The 19,899-nt window shown below is 37.5% G+C and overlaps 1 protein-coding gene across 5 annotated transcripts in view; it reads left to right on the forward strand.

Annotated features, from left to right (window-relative positions):
* KAT6B (lysine acetyltransferase 6B) overlaps positions 1-19,899 on the forward strand; it is a 239,857-nt gene that overhangs the window by 153,875 nt on the left and 66,083 nt on the right. For 3 of the 5 annotated variants that reach the window (XM_043985361.1, XM_043985360.1, XM_043985359.1), the window contains exons 5-11: positions 4,576-4,691; positions 4,969-5,050; positions 6,727-6,859; positions 10,364-11,295; positions 12,267-12,388; positions 14,545-14,660; positions 16,592-16,733. In XM_043985361.1, coding sequence (XP_043841296.1) covers positions 4,576-4,691; positions 4,969-5,050; positions 6,727-6,859; positions 10,364-11,295; positions 12,267-12,388; positions 14,545-14,660; positions 16,592-16,733 — 1,643 coding nt within the window. The remainder of the gene's footprint in view (positions 1-4,575; positions 4,692-4,968; positions 5,051-6,726; positions 6,860-10,363; positions 11,296-12,266; positions 12,389-14,544; positions 14,661-16,591; positions 16,734-19,899) is intronic. The other 2 variants (XM_043985362.1, XM_043985363.1) reach the window with 2 other exon arrangements.

Here is a 19,899-nt window from a genome sequence, read left to right on the forward strand (position 1 = left end):
TGAGAGGTGTGGGGTCGGGGAGACAAGTCAGCCATTGAAGCTTCTCAGGTTGGGCTGTGATGGAGTCATACCTGTGCTTTAGGAAAATCAGCTTGGCACCTTTATAAAGGATAACTAACTGCTAATCCTTCAGTAAATAGTGAAAGATCTTTTGTCATCTTTGAATCAGATATATTAGCAAACATCTAAAACAAAAAAGAGAAACTATTACAAACTGCATAGATTGCCAGAATTTTAAAAGGAATTGAGGGGCAGCTAGGTGAGGCAGTGGATAAAGCACTGGCCCTGGATTCAGGAGTACCTAAGTTCAAGTGTGGCCTCAGACACTTGACACTTACTAGCTATGTGACCCTGGGCAAGTCACTTAACCTTCATTGCCCCCCCCCCCCGAAAGGAATTGAAATAAGAATTAATGATATCCTGTTACCATAGGTCACTAGTTATTCTATAAAACTCATTCACTTGAATTAACTGGACTATGAGAAAGTAAAACTCAAATGTTTCTTCACCCTTTAGCATTCATCAAATTATTTATATTATGCCTTCTCTTTAGCTAACAGGGAAATTTATACTTGAAGTAATAAGGGAAAAATTGTGGAATATTGGAAAGTGGATAGGTTATCTAAAGAGTCATAACCTGAGGAGTAGTAGTGGTTGAGTTGAAATATTCTTGTGGAAGTTAAATAAGGAACTGAAAGAAAAATACAATTCATTGCATTCAGCAATCTTTGGTTCCTTTCCTTGTTCTGCCTTTCATTTCCCAAATGAAAGGTGAAGTTCCTTTGTTGGTAATTTTATTATTATTATTACTACTTTTAATTATCTCTATCTGTACTCACTGCCATAGGCTAGCTTTCATAATGGCTAATAAGCATAAAATATGTTTTGTTATTTCAGTAACTATTAACTATTTTTTATTTTTATCTATATTGTTCATAGGGTAGATTAGCTGTGTGACCCTGATCAAGTCACTTAACCTTCTTTGCCTCAGTTTCCTCATCTGTATGTGAGATTTAAAATTGGATATAAGAGCATTAAACTCCCCTTTAACCTTTCCCTTATATATCTCCCAGACCAGTAAGAGAAAGAAGCCTCTGAGCTTTAGTTAGAGATGGATTACTTAGCTTTTATTGTTTGGGAATTAATTAGCCAACAAACAAGGTGATGCTGATTAAAGAAATAGGAAAGTAGAAATACAAATAAATAGTCTTAGATCTAAGCTTAGTCTATATTCCTTATAAAACTCACCAAATCCCAAGGCCACCTCTGAGACTGAGAACTTCGTCAAGCACGTGCTGTTACCGAGGACCAGGCCAATCACCAGACCACGCTGTCAAACCTGAGTTAGCGTGTGTGTGCAGAGCGAGCGAGCAAGAGAGAGAGAGAGAGAGAGAGAGAGAGAGAGAGAGAGACCACTTCCGTTCTCTCCTTGCCTTTAAGCTTGCACCCCGGAAGTGGAGTGCTCGGTATCAGCAGGCACACAGCTGTTCGTCAGGTCTCCTCCGAAAGGGCAGTCCTTCAAAAACTGGCGTCCTTCAGTTATTGTTAACCAACTCTTTTAAATTTTAGTTAAAAGCTTTCATTTTTTACCACATGTAAAATAAGCTGGAGAAAGAAATGGCAAGCCACTTCAGTATCTTTGCCAAGAAAACTCCAAATGGGGTCATGAAAAATTGGATGTCACTAAAAAATAATGGAAGATTATGTTAAAAACTGTTTCAATAAGTGAATCTCAAAAGCTACAGTGAACCTGCCCATCCTGTATTATTCTTGTCATTGTCCTCCTATAAATCTGCCATAGGAATCCACCTACGATGACAAGGCTATCCTTGAGTTCTCTTAACATTGCTTGGATCTTGGTAGAAAACATGGCTACCCATCTTATGTAGGTGAACACCTCATCTTTTGAAGGGGAGAGAGAGTCATACCTTTTTCTGACCTCATTCATGTCACTTCTTTGTAATTTCCTGTACCCTATCTGTAGTGCTCCTTTTAGTCTGCCCTTTAGGTTATCTTCAAATAGCAAACAATAAAAGATGAGGAAAGAATTTAATGGAGACAATTGAGCTCATATCTTCATAGAGTGTAAGATTTCAAAACAAAAAAAATTATTTAAAAAGGCTAGGTGCTATACATAGGTGCCATTTTGAGTTTATAGAGTATTTTTGGCATTAAATTTTTGCTAGTTTTATTAGTAGGACTTCTGAAGTTCTTAGTTTACTTCTTTTCCTATTTAAAGACATTGATCTCCTTTCCATCAGAGTACACTTTTTTTTTTTTGGTGAGGCTATTGGGGTTAAGTGACTTGCCCAGGGTCACACAGCTAGTAAGTGTTAAGTGTCTGAGGCTGGATTTGAACCCAGGTACTCCTGACTCCAGGGCCGGTGCTCTATCCACTGCGCCATCTAGCTGCCCCCAGAGTACACTTCTTAATGACAGGATTCTGACTTTACTTGATTGTTCTTTGCTAGACAGAAAGGTTTTGTGTTATTTATATAGATATGTATATATCTATATATATTTATGTGTGTGTTTAATTACTCATTTGATATAGAAATACTTCTAATAAAATAGGGTCACAAGTCAAATCGATATGCTTGGATGTCTGTCTCACTGGCAGAGATTGGCAGCTGCCTGGGACAACAGTTTATTTTCTTTGTATTTTAAATACAGATGTTTAGTTACAGTTTTTAAACTCAAAAATAATGTGCTTTTATTCATAGTATTGATGATTGATTTTGAATGTTTCACTTAAAAATAACTACATCTTGTGGTAGGTAGAATTTTATGAAGCACCTGTTAAGCTTTAGAAAGAAGGGACAGTTTGGCATAAGTCCAAAATACATATTTAAACAATGAGCCTGCCACAGTCAGGAAATTATAAAAGTTTTAAAATCTCAGAATCTGCTTTTTTATTACACATTCAATTTTCAATTACATTTTGGTTATAACTTCTTTCACATGGGATTTACTAATGTTCTTGCTGGCTTAGAGGCAAGGTTTTTTAAAAAAAATAAGTAGAGTTTAAAATCTCCACCAGTATGTGGGATAAAAGCCCACCATATAGAAAGATTAAGTGGCCCCCAGTGGTTGTTGACACTGTGCACACCCACTTTGGACCTTTTGAAATAATCAGAAATAATCAGGCCAAAGCCTGTATGATTTCTCAACTGTCTAAGATGGAGTTGCACTTAAAAGATTCTGGTTTTTCTTTTGGAAATAGACAGCTATCCAGTAGTATTTGAAATGTACCTCTTGTAGGGTGAGCCTTTGGTCTGGCCCAAAGATCTGCAGGGCACAGGAAAATGACCTACCACGGCTAGCTCCGGATAAGCTGCAGTGGGATGGGGGAGGTGCATGATCTTCACTTTATGTGAGTTATGCACCATCTCACCTGGCTCCAAGTGTAATTGAATATTTATATCCGTTGTCTCAATATTAAACCTTGGGTCCCAGAGATAAAAATGGCCTTAACTTGGACCCTTACTGGCACTTCTGCCACTGTCAGATTGTGCATTGTTTGACCCACAGTAACAATCATCTCATTTTATTTAGGTTGGGTTGAATGAAATGTGCCGTTTGGGCAAGTTTCTTTTGAATTTTATGCCTCCAATCATACCAGCAAGTGTTTATGGTCTCAAGGTGTGTCTATTGAATAGCATTTCTTTCAAATTACATGTTGTGGTTTTTTTTTTTTTTATTGTAGTACATGCTTGGTAAGAATGAATCTGATCTCCATTTTAGCCACCAGCCACCTCCTCCTCTTATTGATAGGATGCTCTTGTTTTAGAGCATATTTTTTTAAATGAAGTTTTATAAGTTTCATGTAAAATTTTTCTAGCCCGTCTTTTTACCTTGGAAGAATGAGAACTATTTAAGTAAGTTCCCTTTTGTATTTTTAGTCTAGGATATATTTTCATTCCATATGTGCTTGGAAAAAACTAATCAGAATTTCTTAGGCTTTATTGACTATATTTTTGGCATGTTTATCTTTTTTGTCATTTGCTTATTATGTTATGTTATCCTACTTTTAAAACTTAGCTAACTGTGGATTTTGGTTTACATGCAGTCAAGGGAATAGTTTCAAAGGTTATCCTGAGTCCTTTTTCTGAGCACTGTCTACAGAGCAGTGCAGCTGATAAGCAATCAATAATTAAATGGTGCTGGTGGTTTATGAAAGCTGCAGGAGTTCAGACTTCAGTGAAGATAGCATGATATAGATATTCACTGTCAAGTTTGTAAAGGCTAATAGTGAGAGGAGCTGTAATGTTCTTCAAATTAAAAAAAAAACACCTTGACCAGATATTTCTATTGTACCATAAATGGGCATTCCTTCACAGGAAAGAATTTGTGTAGTCATCCCATTTCTTTTTCCAGGAAAGGGAAAGACAAGACAGCCCATGATTCTGTGATTTTTTTTCCAAAATTATTAGTCTTGTATTCTGCTGATCTGATTCTAAAACTGGCACCATTGAATGTCTACTAAGTGTACATTAGAAAATGTGAGTCAAAAATTAGAGATAGGGGATGCAGCAAAAGTTTCTTAACATCAAGCAATTTACATTTTTTTTATAGGACACCCATCATGTTTGAAATTCTGTCCAGAATTAACAACAAATGTAAAGGCCTTAAGATGGCAGTGTATTGAATGCAAGACATGTAGTGCATGTAGAATCCAAGGCAAAAATGCAGTAAGTTCATATTTTAATAGTTAAATGATCTTTTATTAGTATTCACTTTTTTGTGAGTGGGAGAGGGGAAAAATCTGTAGACCAGTAGCTGTTTTTCACTTTAAATGTTTCACTGCTATAATTTATTGATATTTTTCTTTTTCATTCCAGAATGCATGGAGATACCTTAATACTTAAACTAGTTTTGTTGGTTATTGTTAATTTGCTAATACATAGTTTGAATGACATTTTCCAGTTGGGTTAGCCATTATTCAACTTATTTTGTGTTGCATTACAGGATAATATGCTTTTTTGTGATTCTTGCGATAGAGGGTTCCACATGGAGTGCTGTGACCCACCGCTTTCCAGAATGCCAAAAGGTGAACTTTTAAAATCTTTGAAACCTTTCTTTAAAAGTTTCATAGGCATTCTCCAGAGTCATCTTTATGTTAGAGGTCTTAGAAGTAGGCATAATGAATGATTAGTCATACAATTTACCCCTTGACCTGGTATCTTAGAGTTTAGAATGGAATATGAGTATGGACTTCATTGGTAGGTAACATGACCAATAAATTTGTTCAGTTCAACATAATTAAGAAAAAGGAACTCCAAAGAGCTGCTTACAGCTGTTGAGAGCAGATCTTTTAATTGTTGCCCTAAAACTATTCCCCCTTCCCCACAAAAATGTCTCAAATCAGCATTCTAATTAGGTGAGGTGGTTTTCCATGGTAGTCTAGCGTTTTATTGGTCAAAACTCATTTTCTGGAGGCAGCTAGGTGCAGTGGATAAAGCACCTACCTTGGATTCAGGAGGACCTGAGTTCAAATCTGGATTCAGACACTTGACATGTACTAGCTGTGTGACCCTGGGCAAGTCACTTAACCCCCATTGACCTGCAAGACAAACAAACAAACTCACCTCACTTTCCTCAAGGATGAAAGGTTAAAACTATTCTGTATTGCACACCACAAACAAACACAGGGAAGTGTGGACCAGTGGAAGGAATGTTGGATTTGAAGTCAGAGAACTTGCTTTCAAATTTCAGCTCTGCTACATAACACCTGTGTGACCTTGGAGAAGTTCCTTGTCTCCTCTGGGCTTCAGTTTCCTTGTCTCTAAAAGACAGTGATTGAACTAGATAACCTCTGAGAGGCTCTTGAGCCTCTTGAGGTTCTAAATCTGGAATCCTAAATATACATTAAATATCTTCTAGTATCAATAATGACAATATATCATTGTGTCTTTGGTTCCTGCAAAGTAAAGAGGAGTTGAAGTTTCCAATCAATTTACTGGTATTTTTGGATCATAGATTTGAGCTAGAAGAGACCTCAGAGACTCCCTGGACCAACTATTCATTATTATAAATTAGTAAACTGAGACCTAGAATGGTTAAATCATGTGTCCAAGGTTACATAGGTAGTAAGAAGGGTGAATCCTTGTCCTCTGACTCCAGATGCAGTACGCCTAAACACGATGGTCAAGTTTGTCTCATATGACATGAGCATTCCTCCATCATAAAGAGATACATAGATGATTACTTAGCCCAGCATTCCTTCTATAGCTGTACTTTCTCAGTTTGTAGTAATATGAAGATGCAAATATGTATGTGTTTTGCTGATCTTTATTTGTTTATAATTTTCAGTGATAAAGCAGATATCTATATAAACTCATTAATCTTAAGGTACCTTTTCTACTCTCCCCCAAAAGACTAAAGGCTTTTCATTTCTGATGAGAGAGGTAGGTAGGGAAATAGGATAAGTCTGAGAATAAGACACAAGGCATTGGGAATGAGATCATGATGGCAGTTTCGTGTAAGTTCAGACTGTTGCCATCTCTTCACCAGTATTTCTTTTTTTAAGCTGGGAAAATTGACTTGATGGTGGCTTCTTTCTCAGAAATGTGAAAAGGGACAAATGTTCTTTTTTTCATTTTTCCTGGAGTAAAAGCTCCCCACAGCAACCACCTTGTGTGCAACATGTTAAAATTACAGTCACTGTGTAATATCAACAACCTAAAATAAGTTATATTTATTTTTTTCTAATATATATATATCTAGGGATGTGGATTTGCCAAGTCTGCAGACCAAAGAAAAAGGGAAGAAAACTACTTCATGAGAAAGCTGCACAAATTAAACGACGATATGCAAAACCTATTGGACGGCCGAAAAATAAACTAAAACAACGAATGTTGTAGGTTGAATTCTTATGAGAAAACAATTTTCATAGTGTGCTTTCCAGAATCTCACCCTTTGGGGATCCAGGATAGATTAGTATAACTACCTTAGTACCCACCTGTTTGTTTCAGTGTCAGTGCCTAAAACCTTAATACAAAATATTGTGCATCATGTATAAACAATGAAATAGTTTTGAAAATAATGAATATAATTACAGTTGGCATTGGGGTATTTTGGCAAAAAAACATGAGGCCTAAGTAATATTTTTAAAACAGTGAGAGAGAAATAGTCCAAGAAGATTCAATAAAATAAGCTGCATCGATCAGCTTGCCTTATCACTGGCAGGATAAGGGAAGAACTTAATTCTATAAACATTACTGTATAAATTTTAAATCAAGGTCATTATCTGGACTGAGGCCATTCTTCCTGCTAATACTATATCTGCTTCTGATCCTAATTTCCACAAATAAGTGTTTCCAGAAAGCTTCAGATGCATCACAGCAGATCCAGAGCCATCAAAGAGCTAGACAGAACTGTTTGGCACACCATCCGACATAGAGTTCCCCTTTGTTTTAAGTTCCCTAAAATCTTGACTGGTTTTAGTTTCCAGATGAAATCTTCACATGTGCTCTCCTGTACTGCCTCCAAATCATGGCACAGTTTCTAGTAAAGATATTTTTTTATTTTATGGTATTCTATATTGGTTTCTAAATTCTTATATGGATTCGTTCTGACTTGATAGGCAGTGGCATTTTTTAAAAACCTGATTCTCCTGTAAGTGTTTTGCTGCCTTTAGATTAAATGCCTCATTCGTTAGAGTGTTATTCTATGCAGGGAATTTGATCATAAGGGACAATTGACACATAAGGGCTAAGAACAGGAAACAAAATGTCAAAATCTTTTTATTCATTTGCTGTCTGCTCTTCTGTCTTGATTACATTTGGGGTTCATTCAGTATAGCTAGTCATTTTCAGGAGACTATTAGAACCCATTGACTTTTCTTCTGAGTGTAGTTTTTGCCAGATTCTAGATGTAAATATAATATATTTTGAAGAAAATCTTCCTTATGTTAGCATTATTTGAAGCAGAAATTATATGTTTTTACATTCATCTTTCAAAACCATTGTTCCCTAAATGAGACTGTGTGCTAAGACTGCAGTTTAAAAAAATAGGATCTCATCTTCCTAAAGAAAGGATATAACTGAAAATTATATTTGGCACCAATCCTAATTTGGTAGAAAACTGTCTCATGAGCTCTCAGAATCTTTAAAAATAAGCCAGTGTCTCCACTGATTAATATTAAATAGTAATATTTTAAAATTGGCTTATTTCAGGGAGAGAGATTTTAGGAAATCTGAAACAGATTTCCAGTGCAAATTTGGGGGTATCTTTGACAGGATCAGTTATTTATCTAACATTCCTAGTACATTTTCTAATACTAAAACTGATCTTCAATATTACTTGTATTTGATTTTAGAGGGGCAGTCAAGGAAGGACCACTTAAAGGGCCCAGAATAATTTTACTTCAGTACAGCTCAGGCAGGAATCCTAGACTGTTCCCATCTACAATCATTAGAACTTATTCATTTTATCTTCTCATTTCAGATAATAATCTTAGTGGAAGCTTCTTTTGGGGAGGGGAGAAAATGTATTGTTTTCTCCACTCAGACAGCTGTAGTTTAAATTCTCATCTCCTGTTGCCTGGTTTATTGAAAGAGCCTCCTAATTGTTCCCTGTGTCTCCTGTATATCCTCTCGCCAATCTGTTCTCCACATTGCTACCCAATTAATAACCCTAAAACACATGACCATGTTCCCTCTCACTGCCCCAAGCACTCATTTTTTCAGTGTTTCCCTGTTGCCTCTAAGACAAAATACAAATTCATCAGCCTGGCATTGAAAGCCTCCCCACCTTTCCAGACTTGACTTCATATCATTCTCCTTTGGATACTCTGTTGTGCTATGAGGCACTGTGTGTGCACTGCAAAGATCTGTGGATGTTTATTCCAAGGTCCTGGCACTAAATCTCAGTTCTGCTGTTTAACTCTGCCAGTGGGGACTTAGGCAAGTCACTTCATTTCTCTTGTCAGGCTCAGTTTGCTCATCTGTAAAAGAAATGAGTTGGCCGAGAAGGACTCTGTGGTCTGGCCTGGTATCTGTGTCTGGTGTAGGGCGTTCCATCTTCTCTATCAGTGCCTTTACACAAGTCATTCTCCAGGCACTCCAGGAGTGCACATAGTAGGCGCTTCATAAGTATTTCTTGACTTGAATTGTATTTACATTTATTTCAGTTTTAAAAAAAAAAAAGGATGCTCTAGTGCTTTCTTTATTCAAAAGACTCCAGCTAAAGCAGTAATTCCTTTTAGAGTAATATGATATAAAAACAAAAAGTATCAATAAAAAAATTCTTAAGAGTAAACTTCGGCATTCACAGCACCTTTGGCTCACTGCTTGGCTGTGTTTACATATTTTGCAGCAGACTTGTTGTGGGATAGAATGACCCCACCATTATGTAAAGTGGAACTAATTATCAATTGCTGGTCGTGTGCACAGTGGTGTTGTTGATGTAGATCTCTATGGATCACGTGATGCTAAATATGTGTGGAAATCATCTTTGTTAATGGATTACTCCATCAGATTGTCAATGTCATGTCTGGTTTTCTGTAGCTTGCTTCTCTTAGAAAATTGCTTCAGAGTTTTCTGTTCTTATATATATATATATATATATGTGTATATATGTATGTATGTATGTATGTATGTATATGTATATATACACACATATATATGTATATATATATATAATCAACATTTTGTGCCAAACAATCAATATTTTCTCCCCAAAGGGAGTTTTATTGGTTTTCTTGTCCTGAATAGACTTTATTTGCCATTTTTAATTGTTAATGATTTCTTTGTTTTAGAGTAATAAATGGATGGACATGTTCGAATTATGTAGAATAATCAAAGTAACTTTGAAATAGCAGGTTACTCAAAATTTCAAAAATTCATCCTTTTGCTTTTGGAGAACACATCTGTCTTCCTCAATACGATAATACAGACATTTCAATGAGATCAAAATATCTCATTTTGTAGTAGTGGAAAGCATAACTCTATTTAGTGACAATTAAAATGTAGTTTTCTGTCAGTTTGCTTAGAATTATTTTTACTTATATTACCCTTAGTGTTTATATGGTCACATATGCTGAAGACTTCCCTATCTTTTCTTCTTGGATATATGTGTGTGTATGTGTGTGTGTGTGTGTGTGTGTGTGTGTGTGTGTGTGTGTGTGTGTGTGTGTGTGTGTGTGTGTGTGTTCCCTGGGGAATTGTGGTGCTTGGCAGTTGTTTATCTTTGCTTTTACAGAAATGTCTGGTTAGTGGTAAAGAAAACGTTTTCAGCGTTCTAGTTCAATTTTTAATTTTGAGCATATAAAACACATATAGGTTATATTAGAATTATTGTTTACTCTTTTTGTTATTTGTTGCTTTTTAATATTGATTTTGTTTTCCAACTTTTTACCCAGGTCTGTTACCAGTGATGAAGGATCCACGAATGCATTCACAGGAAGGGGGTCACCTGGTAGGGGTCAAAAGACTAAAGTCTGTACCACACCTTCATCTGGTCATGCTGCATCTGTGAAGGACTCAAGCAGCAGATTGGCTGTTACAGACCCCACTCGGCCTGGTGCCACCACCAAAATCACCACCACCTCCACCTACATATCTGCCTCTACACTTAAAGTTAACAAGAAAACCAAAGGGCTCATTGATGGCCTTACTAAGTTTTTTACACCATCACCCGATGGTCGCAGATCACGAGGTGAAATAATAGACTTTTCAAAGCACTATCGTCCAAGGAAAAAGGTCTCCCAGAAACAGTCATGCACTTCTCATGTGTTGGCTACAGGTACCACACAAAAGCTAAAACCTCCACCTTCTTCACCTCCACCCCTAATCCCCATCTCTGGTCAGAGCCCCAGCTCACAAAAATCCAGTACTTCCACTTCTAATTCTCCCCAGAGTTCTTCTAGTCAATCAAGTGTACCCTCCTTTGGCAGCCTTACTAATCACAGTCAGCTGAAGGGACTTTTTGATGGACTTTCTCATATTTATACTGCTCAGGGACAGTCTCGAAAAAAGGGACACCCACGTTATGCACCACCCAAACGTTTGCGTCGTAAACCTGAATTCTCTTCCACAACAAAATCCAATGCCCATTTCTATGGGAAGAAAGATACTAGAATTAGGTTTATTTCTCACTCCTCCGTGTCCTCTGGCTGGGGACTGTCTAGAGGACGTATTTTTAAAGCAATTGCTCACTTCAAGCGAACAACTTTCCTTAAAAAGCACAGGATGATAGGCAAATTAAAGTATAAAGTGACCCCTCAGATGGGGACCCCCTCACCAGGGAAGGGGAGCTTGGCAGACGGAAGGATTAAACCTGATCAGGATGATGGTAAGCAAAAGGTCAAAGCTCCAACCAAACCTACGTCCTGTCCCTCTCCTCCCCACTGGAAAAAAAAATAATAAACTAGTTCTTATTTGTCACATAGGCCTAGCTATTTCTCTTGTTTTGACTTCACTTTCATAAAGAAGCAATGAAATGTAGACCTGTTTCTGCCGCTAACTAAACCTCCAAAATGTTTGTCCAACTAATACTTTCGTACATTCTGTTATTTATTTTCATCTATAGTGACACAAGGACCCCCCATCCCCACCCCATGCCCTCATTGCATCACTTATGGCTTTGTAGTAGTCCTGCATGAACAGCAAGTGTCATTGCCCTGCACCTTCCCCTGAGAGGTTGTGCAGGCCTTAGCTCTGGGTACTGCTGCTGCTTCCAGGCGCGTGCTTCAACTCAGCGTCTTTCTCTGTTCCGTTGTCTTTTCATGACAAATTCCATCCTGCTTCATCTATGATAACAGGAAATGTACTTTGGGGTATGGTGTTTTTTACTTTGGGTTTTTATTTTTTAAAGAAAAGTGTTTTCATAAATTTCAGCTAACATATTGACGTCTTAAAATTTTTGCTAATTTTTCCCCAACTTGCCACTTAAGGGAGTATTAAATTTGATTGTTTAAAAGGTAACACTAGAAGTATATAGAGATCAGTATAGCTACTGATCTAGAATAATTTCATATGTTTTTCCAAAAAAATCCCAACCAAATAAGGTAGGGAAAAACAACAACAGGAAAGGTACTGGACAGTTCAAGCAAAGTTTGGATAAAACAGGTAAAAGGGTAAAACTGTTCCTGAATCTGTGTGCTATACCAAGAATAAAATCTTATACACCTCAAAACAAAAGGGACAAGTTAGAAAATACCGAAACACTGCTTACTATGCTGATTGAATGCCATTCTGGTAGTTTAAGGAAGGTTTTAAAGATTCAGATCAGTGAATACCCTTTCTGCTGGTTTTTAATAACAGATACTGAAATCAAAATAAGCATCAAACAGGAAGGTACAGATGTAAATGTGGTTGGAAGCAAGGATTCTGTTACAGAAGAAGATTTGGATGTTTTTAAACAGGCCCAAGAACTTTCCCTGGAGGTAAGTTGTAGGTGGCATCACATCACCCACAAATGTCTGATGAGAAGTAGCAGCATTTATGGAGTGTTGTTATGTTCCAAGCACTGTGTTAAGCAGCTTACAGATATTATCTCATTTGATACTCATAAAAGCCCTGGGACATAGGTGCTTCTCATCCCCATTCTACAGATGAGGAGACTCAGGCAAACAAAAGGGAAGCGGCTTGCCCAAGGGTCATAGAGCTAGTAAGTGGGAGAGATCAGATTTGAACTCGGGTCTTCAGGCCCAGCGCTGTATCCACTGCCCCATCTAGCTTGCCTTGGTGTGGTTTCAAATTCGAGTTTCACCTTTTGATGTGCATGTCTCCAGGATAAATTACCTTCAAACTCTTCTTCACTTCAGAACAAACTATTCATTTGTGCTTTTTGTGTGAACGGTGGTGGCAGTGTCAGATTAGACCGGCACCCTGCCCGTGTCTGTTGAAGGAGGCCAAAGAAGTGATAGACCAAGCAGAGGCGAGGTTAGCTGACAGGTTCCTTTTTACCAGAGGAAAGAGGATATTCCATCTTAGACACCAAAGAATTGCATAGCAGAGGTACTGATTCCATGCTGATGGAGGTGGTCACCGTGAAAAGTGTCTCTTACATCCAGCTTTCTTTGGATTTAATTGGTATTTCGGGATTATATTTCATTACCAATTACTGTGTAATAATCACAGTTCACAATTTATGCCTAGCACTCAAGAGTTTACAAAGTGTTTTCTGTGCAACAGCCCTGTAACGTGGCGAGTTCCCATGGTACGATCCTCATTTTTCAGAGGAGGACACTGAGGTTCAGAGAAGCTCAGACAACAGCCAGGCAGCTGAGTTCAGGGCTCCCTCAGCTCCACCCTGTTATTCTGGAAGATCAAACCTGTGACTTTCCTGGACACCGCCCAGCCAGAGGCTGACACTTGTCACACATCAGTTTTATAGTTTGATGTTCTTCAAACAGTAAACAGTGGTCCACTGTGTAGTGTGTATTTTTATTGACACCTACCAGGTTTTATTTTCAGATATAGTAGCTAACATTTATGTAGCACTTAAGGTTTGCACTGTGCTTCAAATCCTATCTCATTTGATCCTCACAGCTCTGTGAGATAGCTGCTATTCTTATCCCAGTTTGATAAATGAGGAAACAGACTGGAATAAAGGGTCTCACAGACACGGGGACTATCAGAGGCAGGATTTTCCAAGTCTCACAGTCTATTGTCCCTACTGCTACCTAAAAATTCAAATGAATGCTTAAAGCACATGTCTTGTCAAGTTTAGACTTTTCTCCATAATTTCTCCTTTAAATATTTTCTTTTGATTCAGTAAGCTATTATTATTCCTAAGCTTCGTTATTTGGTCTGTATTTCCCTAACTTGCTTGAGTAAGTTCTGCCTTATCACAATGATTGTAGATGTGTCAGGCATTTGTACGTCCTTGAACTATTCTTTAATGTTTCTTTTTCACCTTGCTTCTCCTCAGGCTATGGTATTACTATCTCTTTGGATAAGATAAAAGCAAATTTTCCCTCAAACTAGCTCAAATTTTGCCATCCTATACTCTGATCAGAGTAGCTCTAGTTGTTATATTTCAATATAATATAGAGATGAAAAAAGATTATTCTCTATAAGATGCCCTTCAAACTGACTTGCCCAACATAAACATGTGTGGCATCATCCACACCATTGTATCACCTCATCTTATTTAATATATATTGGCATCGTTTGCACCCATTTAATACAACATCAGCACTACAGCAGAACACTTTACTACTGTTTCCTGGGGTAGCAGGTTTTTTTCCCCCATCATTATAACTTCAAAAGAATTTGTAAACACATTTGACAGTATGAGAATTCCAAAAGATGATTTTCTAAAAAGAATAGTGGGTACCACGTTCTATATTCTTTTAAAGTAGACCTCAGTAAATTTTTCTGAAAAACTTATAGATAAGTGAAATAGTCCTCTTCTTTATTTTAATTGCCCCACCTCCTAGTGAGGTAGGAGGATTAAATGAGATTATGTTTGTAAAGCTCTTAGCACAGTGCCTGGAACATAGTAGGCACTTACAAAATGCTTCTTCCCTCCCTTCCTTTTTAAATCCCTGTTGATATTTACATTTAAACTTTTAATTTTCCTTCCTCCTAACAGAAAATAGGATGTAAAAATGGTGTGGAATCCAGTGGACGGTATCCTTCAGTAATAGAATTTGGAAAGTATGAAATCCAAACCTGGTACTCTTCGCCTTATCCACAGGAATATGCAAGGTAGTATAGAATAACCTTGATAAATATGCTTTGTTTAAGTAAAAGAAGAAGCATCATGATTTTAAGAAGGTAGATGCCTATAGAAAACCAAATCAAATTTGGTAATTGATTCTAGCAACTCTCTTACCTTTTCTGACACCCTTTTATAATATTTTAAAATCTTATTTAAATGACTTGTACTTATTATTTACATATTCATTGTAAACCATATTTTCTGGCTACTTGACCATATTCTTTCTATGGTTTTATTGGACAGGTATCTCTTTGACATGAAACAAAGTATAAAAAAATGTTTTTACCCTTGGAAAAATCTTTGAAAACATATTTACCACCTTCTAATTTACCACTGTCTAGGAAGATTTCCCTTCCTAATTAAAATGCTTATCTATGGGGAGAGAGAGAGAGGAGGAGAGGGATAGACAGACAGACACACTTAATGTTATGTTTTCTAGATGCCTTTATTGAGATGTAGCCAAAAAAACCCCACCCAAACATGAAGAAAGAGCAGTATTAAACACCTTCCCCAATTTTTATTCCTAGAACCACTTTTGGTCAAGTAGTTTAAGAGAAAACACTGATGTTGGTTTTAGGTATGGTGAGCTTTAAGACTCCTAAATAACTATTGCTAGGTAGCGTTTAGTGTGAATAACAAATGCCTGATGTAGTCACATGTATTTGAATTTGCACTATTCATAGTTATAGTTCTGTAAAATATAGTGATTTTTTTCAGCCCACTGAAAATATTCAGTGCAAATTCAAATAATGTGACCACTTCTGGGGATTTATTATTTGTATTAATGAGGGACCTGGCTGTAGAAGAGTCTGCCTATACACTAGTAATATACTTGGATTTCTTCACTCATGCTGTTCAAGAACTTGCAATTAAAACAATCTTGTGTTCCTTCTGGATTTCCACCTTATTTCTCTCTACTACATCAGCATCTGCCTAGTCACCTAATTGGAATGAACTGAAAGTGTGTATACTAGTACTTAGAGCATCAAATTGAGTGAAAAGATCTGACTTTTCTTCCTGGCTTCCATTAACTGGTAGTATTATCTTAGACAATTGTAATAAACTCCTCCAGCCCCTGATTTTCCCACTCTTGACATCAGGCTAATCATATGCCTTCTCCTTTGAGATTTCTATGTAAAAGGTACCATATTAAGTACAGGCTTTGAAATTTCTACTATTTCTGTCACTACTGTCTCACAGTTCTTGAACTTGGAAGTATTTGAGTGCTTTTTGTTTGGAACTGGGGATATCCTTATGTTGTAGGTAGAATACAGGTACTATGGTTGTTTGTATTTGCAAGGTGAGCAATAATGATCCAAAGGGGAAAGAAAACTTGTCCAAAGTCACAGGAAGAGTGGGTAGTAGAATTATAAAATAAAGTCAGGTCTTTGGATTCTTATTTCTTCCTTCTCTGTATTAGGCTAAATAGATTCAGGAAAGTTATCTTCTCTAGTGGTGGAAATAGAGACATGTCAATTTTAGAAGCTCCTCAGTTATACACAATATTTAATGAATTCATTAAAAGCCATTCCCACAGTAAAAAACAATCACATTTCCACCACTAACCTTTTTAAGCAAATAACAACATTGATGTGTAGTTTGGGAATTTGAAAGAGTGTCGCTATTGACAGAAGCTGGCCTCTGACTCAATGTTGCCCTTCTGGCATTACGGTGGCTTAAAATCTGCAAATATCCTTTTGTCTAAAACATTTTTAAGAAAGTATGTGTTTAGTTTGAATAGTAGAGATGAGAAATATTATTAGTTATGTCATAAATGAGTTAACATTTCCTTTACCTCACTGTCTATCTGGGTATCATTTGTTTAGACTACAATGTAGAAAAGCCTTGAGAAAAAATGAATATTTAATTTTTTAAATTGACCTAAAATGCTAACTCTCTAATTTTTAAACTTCAACAGATTACCAAAGCTTTACCTGTGTGAATTCTGTCTTAAATACATGAAAAGTAAAAACATTTTGTTAAGGCACTCAAAGAAATGTGGATGGTTTCATCCTCCAGCCAATGAAATCTACAGAAGGAAAGATCTGTCAGTATTTGAGGTAGGCATATGTAAAATGAAAACCCCATTTTAAAACAAAGTTAAACATGTACTTGTTTGCCTTCTACAAGGCAAAAATTATAAGGAACTTTGATATTGAGACTCATATTTTTCTCTAGTGGTAACTTTTCCACTTTCTGGAGTTGTTCTAGCATTTAAACCAGTTCTTCCCAGCTGCTAGAGTACCTTTTTACTATCGCAGTGACTTCTTTCCCTTTCCTGAAGTAATTATAATTCATGTCCACAAAAAATCAAATTCACCAGTGAATTGGTGACCTCAATAATCTTTCCATTAATTGCTTCTTTGGTGATAGGAATTAGCCTTAGCCAGCAGCTGTAGAAAATCTCTGGTTAATGTTGCCTTTGAAGATATCTCCCTCTCCAGAGAGTTATGCAGCTGTAGACATCTCCCTTATCCGCAGCCACCTGTGTTCCCATCCATTTCTTGGCAGCCTGTGTGGCCTTCTTGACAAGAATGCTGCAGCTGGTGGAAGCTCTCCCATCTCTCCGGATGGCCACCCCATCAAGAATTCTGTTGGTCCCAGTAATCCCATGTGACTATGTAGCTGTAAACTTAGGTTGTTCTAAAGGTATTTGATGTTTTCAGAGTTGACTTGATGAAGAACACTTTTTAATCCTATTTTTAGGATGTCAATAATATAGGGAGGTTTGAAGGAGGATTGAGTTTAGGGGGAATGATAATCATTTTGTTTTGGACATATTGAGTTGGAGGTACCAGTGGTACATGTATTTGGCAGGGTACACCAGACAGTAACTGGAGTGCAAGAGAGGGATGAGAGAGAGAAGTGAACAGGCAAGTATCCAGAGGATTTATACACATTGCCCAGGATCACACAGATAGATAGATGCTAAGTCAAGTTTTCAATCCAGTTTCTCTGACTCTAAATTCAACATTTTTCAGGGTCCTTCACTACTTAAGAGAGAACATAGAGAAAGTGATAGGTCAGGGGTATGGCCAGATCAGGGAAAAGTGGACCTTCGACATATTTTTAGACAATGAAGGAGGAGTCAATAGCTGGAAGCAAAGTGAAGATGAGAGAAAGTGAGGGAATGATTAAAGAAGCAAGATCTTGGAGGGTATGAGGCCAGTGATACAAGTCGAGAGATTGGCCTTGGCCAATGGAATGGAATGAAGTAGGATAGAATGGAACATGATGCAGAATGGTGTTGAGGCCTGCTGACAGCAAATGGTCTTAGTTTATTAAGGGAAGCAGCAGCTAGTATAGGAAACTTTCAGAGAGAAGAGAAGGCTTGGAATAACCACTGCAGGGAGTAAATGAAATCATCAGTTTGGGAAGATACTAAATATCTGCTGAGCACTAGGGTTACAGATACAGAAGTAAAGAAATCTCCTGCCCTCAAGGAGCTAATTTTCTAATAAGAGAGACAGTATACATAGATAGGGAATTAAAGGTGAGCTAGTGAGAGCAGGGATTTAGGGGGACTAAAATGTCATATGCCTTCAAGGACAAATGGTAGTGTTGATTTGAATGTGGTTCCAGTACTGAGGGGAATTGGGTTATCAGGAAGTTGAGTAGGGAATATAATGGACCAGATGAAGTATTCACCAGTGGGAGGGAAATGGTGGAAGAAAAGACCCAAGGTGGAAGTTTATTAGATGAAAGGGTTAAAGTCTTTAGGGCATTATCTATATGTAATAAGGAAGGAGAGAGAGAGAGAGAGAGAGAGAGAGAGAGAGAGAGAGAGAGAGAGAGAGAGAACTCTAGGGCAGAGATTCCTTAGAGGGTTGGACTGAATAATTTTTCAGTTCCTTCCAACTCTAATGTCCAATGATTCATAGTAAAACTATAATCTGTTAAAAAAAAAAAAACAAACAACAAAACAAAACCCAGCACCTTTTTTGTAACAACTTAGTAATAACAATAGCAGCTAATATGTAGCTGAGAGAGCCAGGCTTAGAATGGGGATGGCCTGGCTAGGGTCCAATCTTGCCTCAACACAGGCTGCTCTGCGACCTGTGGCTGGTCATTTAACCTTTCAGATTCCTAGACACTGTCAGTCACCCAATAAGCATTTACTAATCCTTTCTATGTATCAGACACACTTCTGAAGGATTTCCGAACCAGGTGCTTGATATACCCAAGGCAATCACAAAGAAAAAACAAAACAAAACACCAGATATATGATAATTTAAGGTTTGTACTGTATTTTACCTATATCATCCCTTTTGATCCTCACAGTAACCCATTGAGAGACATTACTCTTATACCCATTTTATAGTTAAGAAAACTGAAATTGAGATTGAGTTGCTTTTCTTTTCTTTTCTTTTCTTTTTTTTTTTTTTGCTGGGCAATGGGGGTTAAGTGACTTGCCCAGGGTCACACAGCTAGTAAGTCAAGTGTCTGAGGCCGGATTTGAACTCAGGTACTCCTGAATCCAAGGCCGGTGCTTTATCCACTGCGCCACCTAGCCGCCCCAGAGTTACTTTTCCATAGTCATACAGCTATGAAGTATTAGAAGACAAATTTGAACCTAGTTCTCCCCTGACTCTAAGAGTAGCACACTTTGCATTCTACCAGACTGCCCTTTACAACTTCTTAAACAACTTTCGCCACCTGTCAAGGATGCTGACCTTTTTATCTACCACTCTCTAACATCCATTACCTCATTCATTTATGCCATCACTGCAAAAAACATTCATGTTCCCAGCATTCAACCAACACTCCTGTTGTACATCAACACACCTCTAGTGTTCCTCCTGCTGTAAGGTGCTCTGGCTAATAATAACTCACATTTCTGTAGTACTTTGTAAATATTATTACTATATTCGTCTTCTAGAGGAGAACCTAGATTTCTGTCTCGCACACTTTGTTCTGCCTTGTGCTGCCAAAGAAAGAGCTGTCCAGCCAGATCAATAAAGCCTCCTCTAGTTAAGGAGCAAATTGTCTCCTCTATGCCTGATGCCTGATACTTAGATCTGATTATGTCGCTCTCTGTATGAGCTGGGTCTTCTCGAAGGTGCCCTTCGAGCCATTACAGGAATTCTAAAAATAATTTCTGCAGTCTGAGAGTTTGTATGGTCCACTAGAGACCACAGAATGGTCCAGGTCACTGTTAAAGACCTCTGGTTAGCAAATACCCGTTCCTCTCAAGAAGAGTGCCGGGGAAATTTGTAACTCCATTTG

This window comes from Dromiciops gliroides, chromosome 2 (genome assembly GCF_019393635.1).
Source record: "Dromiciops gliroides isolate mDroGli1 chromosome 2, mDroGli1.pri, whole genome shotgun sequence".
Lineage (NCBI taxonomy): Eukaryota > Metazoa > Chordata > Mammalia > Microbiotheria > Microbiotheriidae > Dromiciops > Dromiciops gliroides.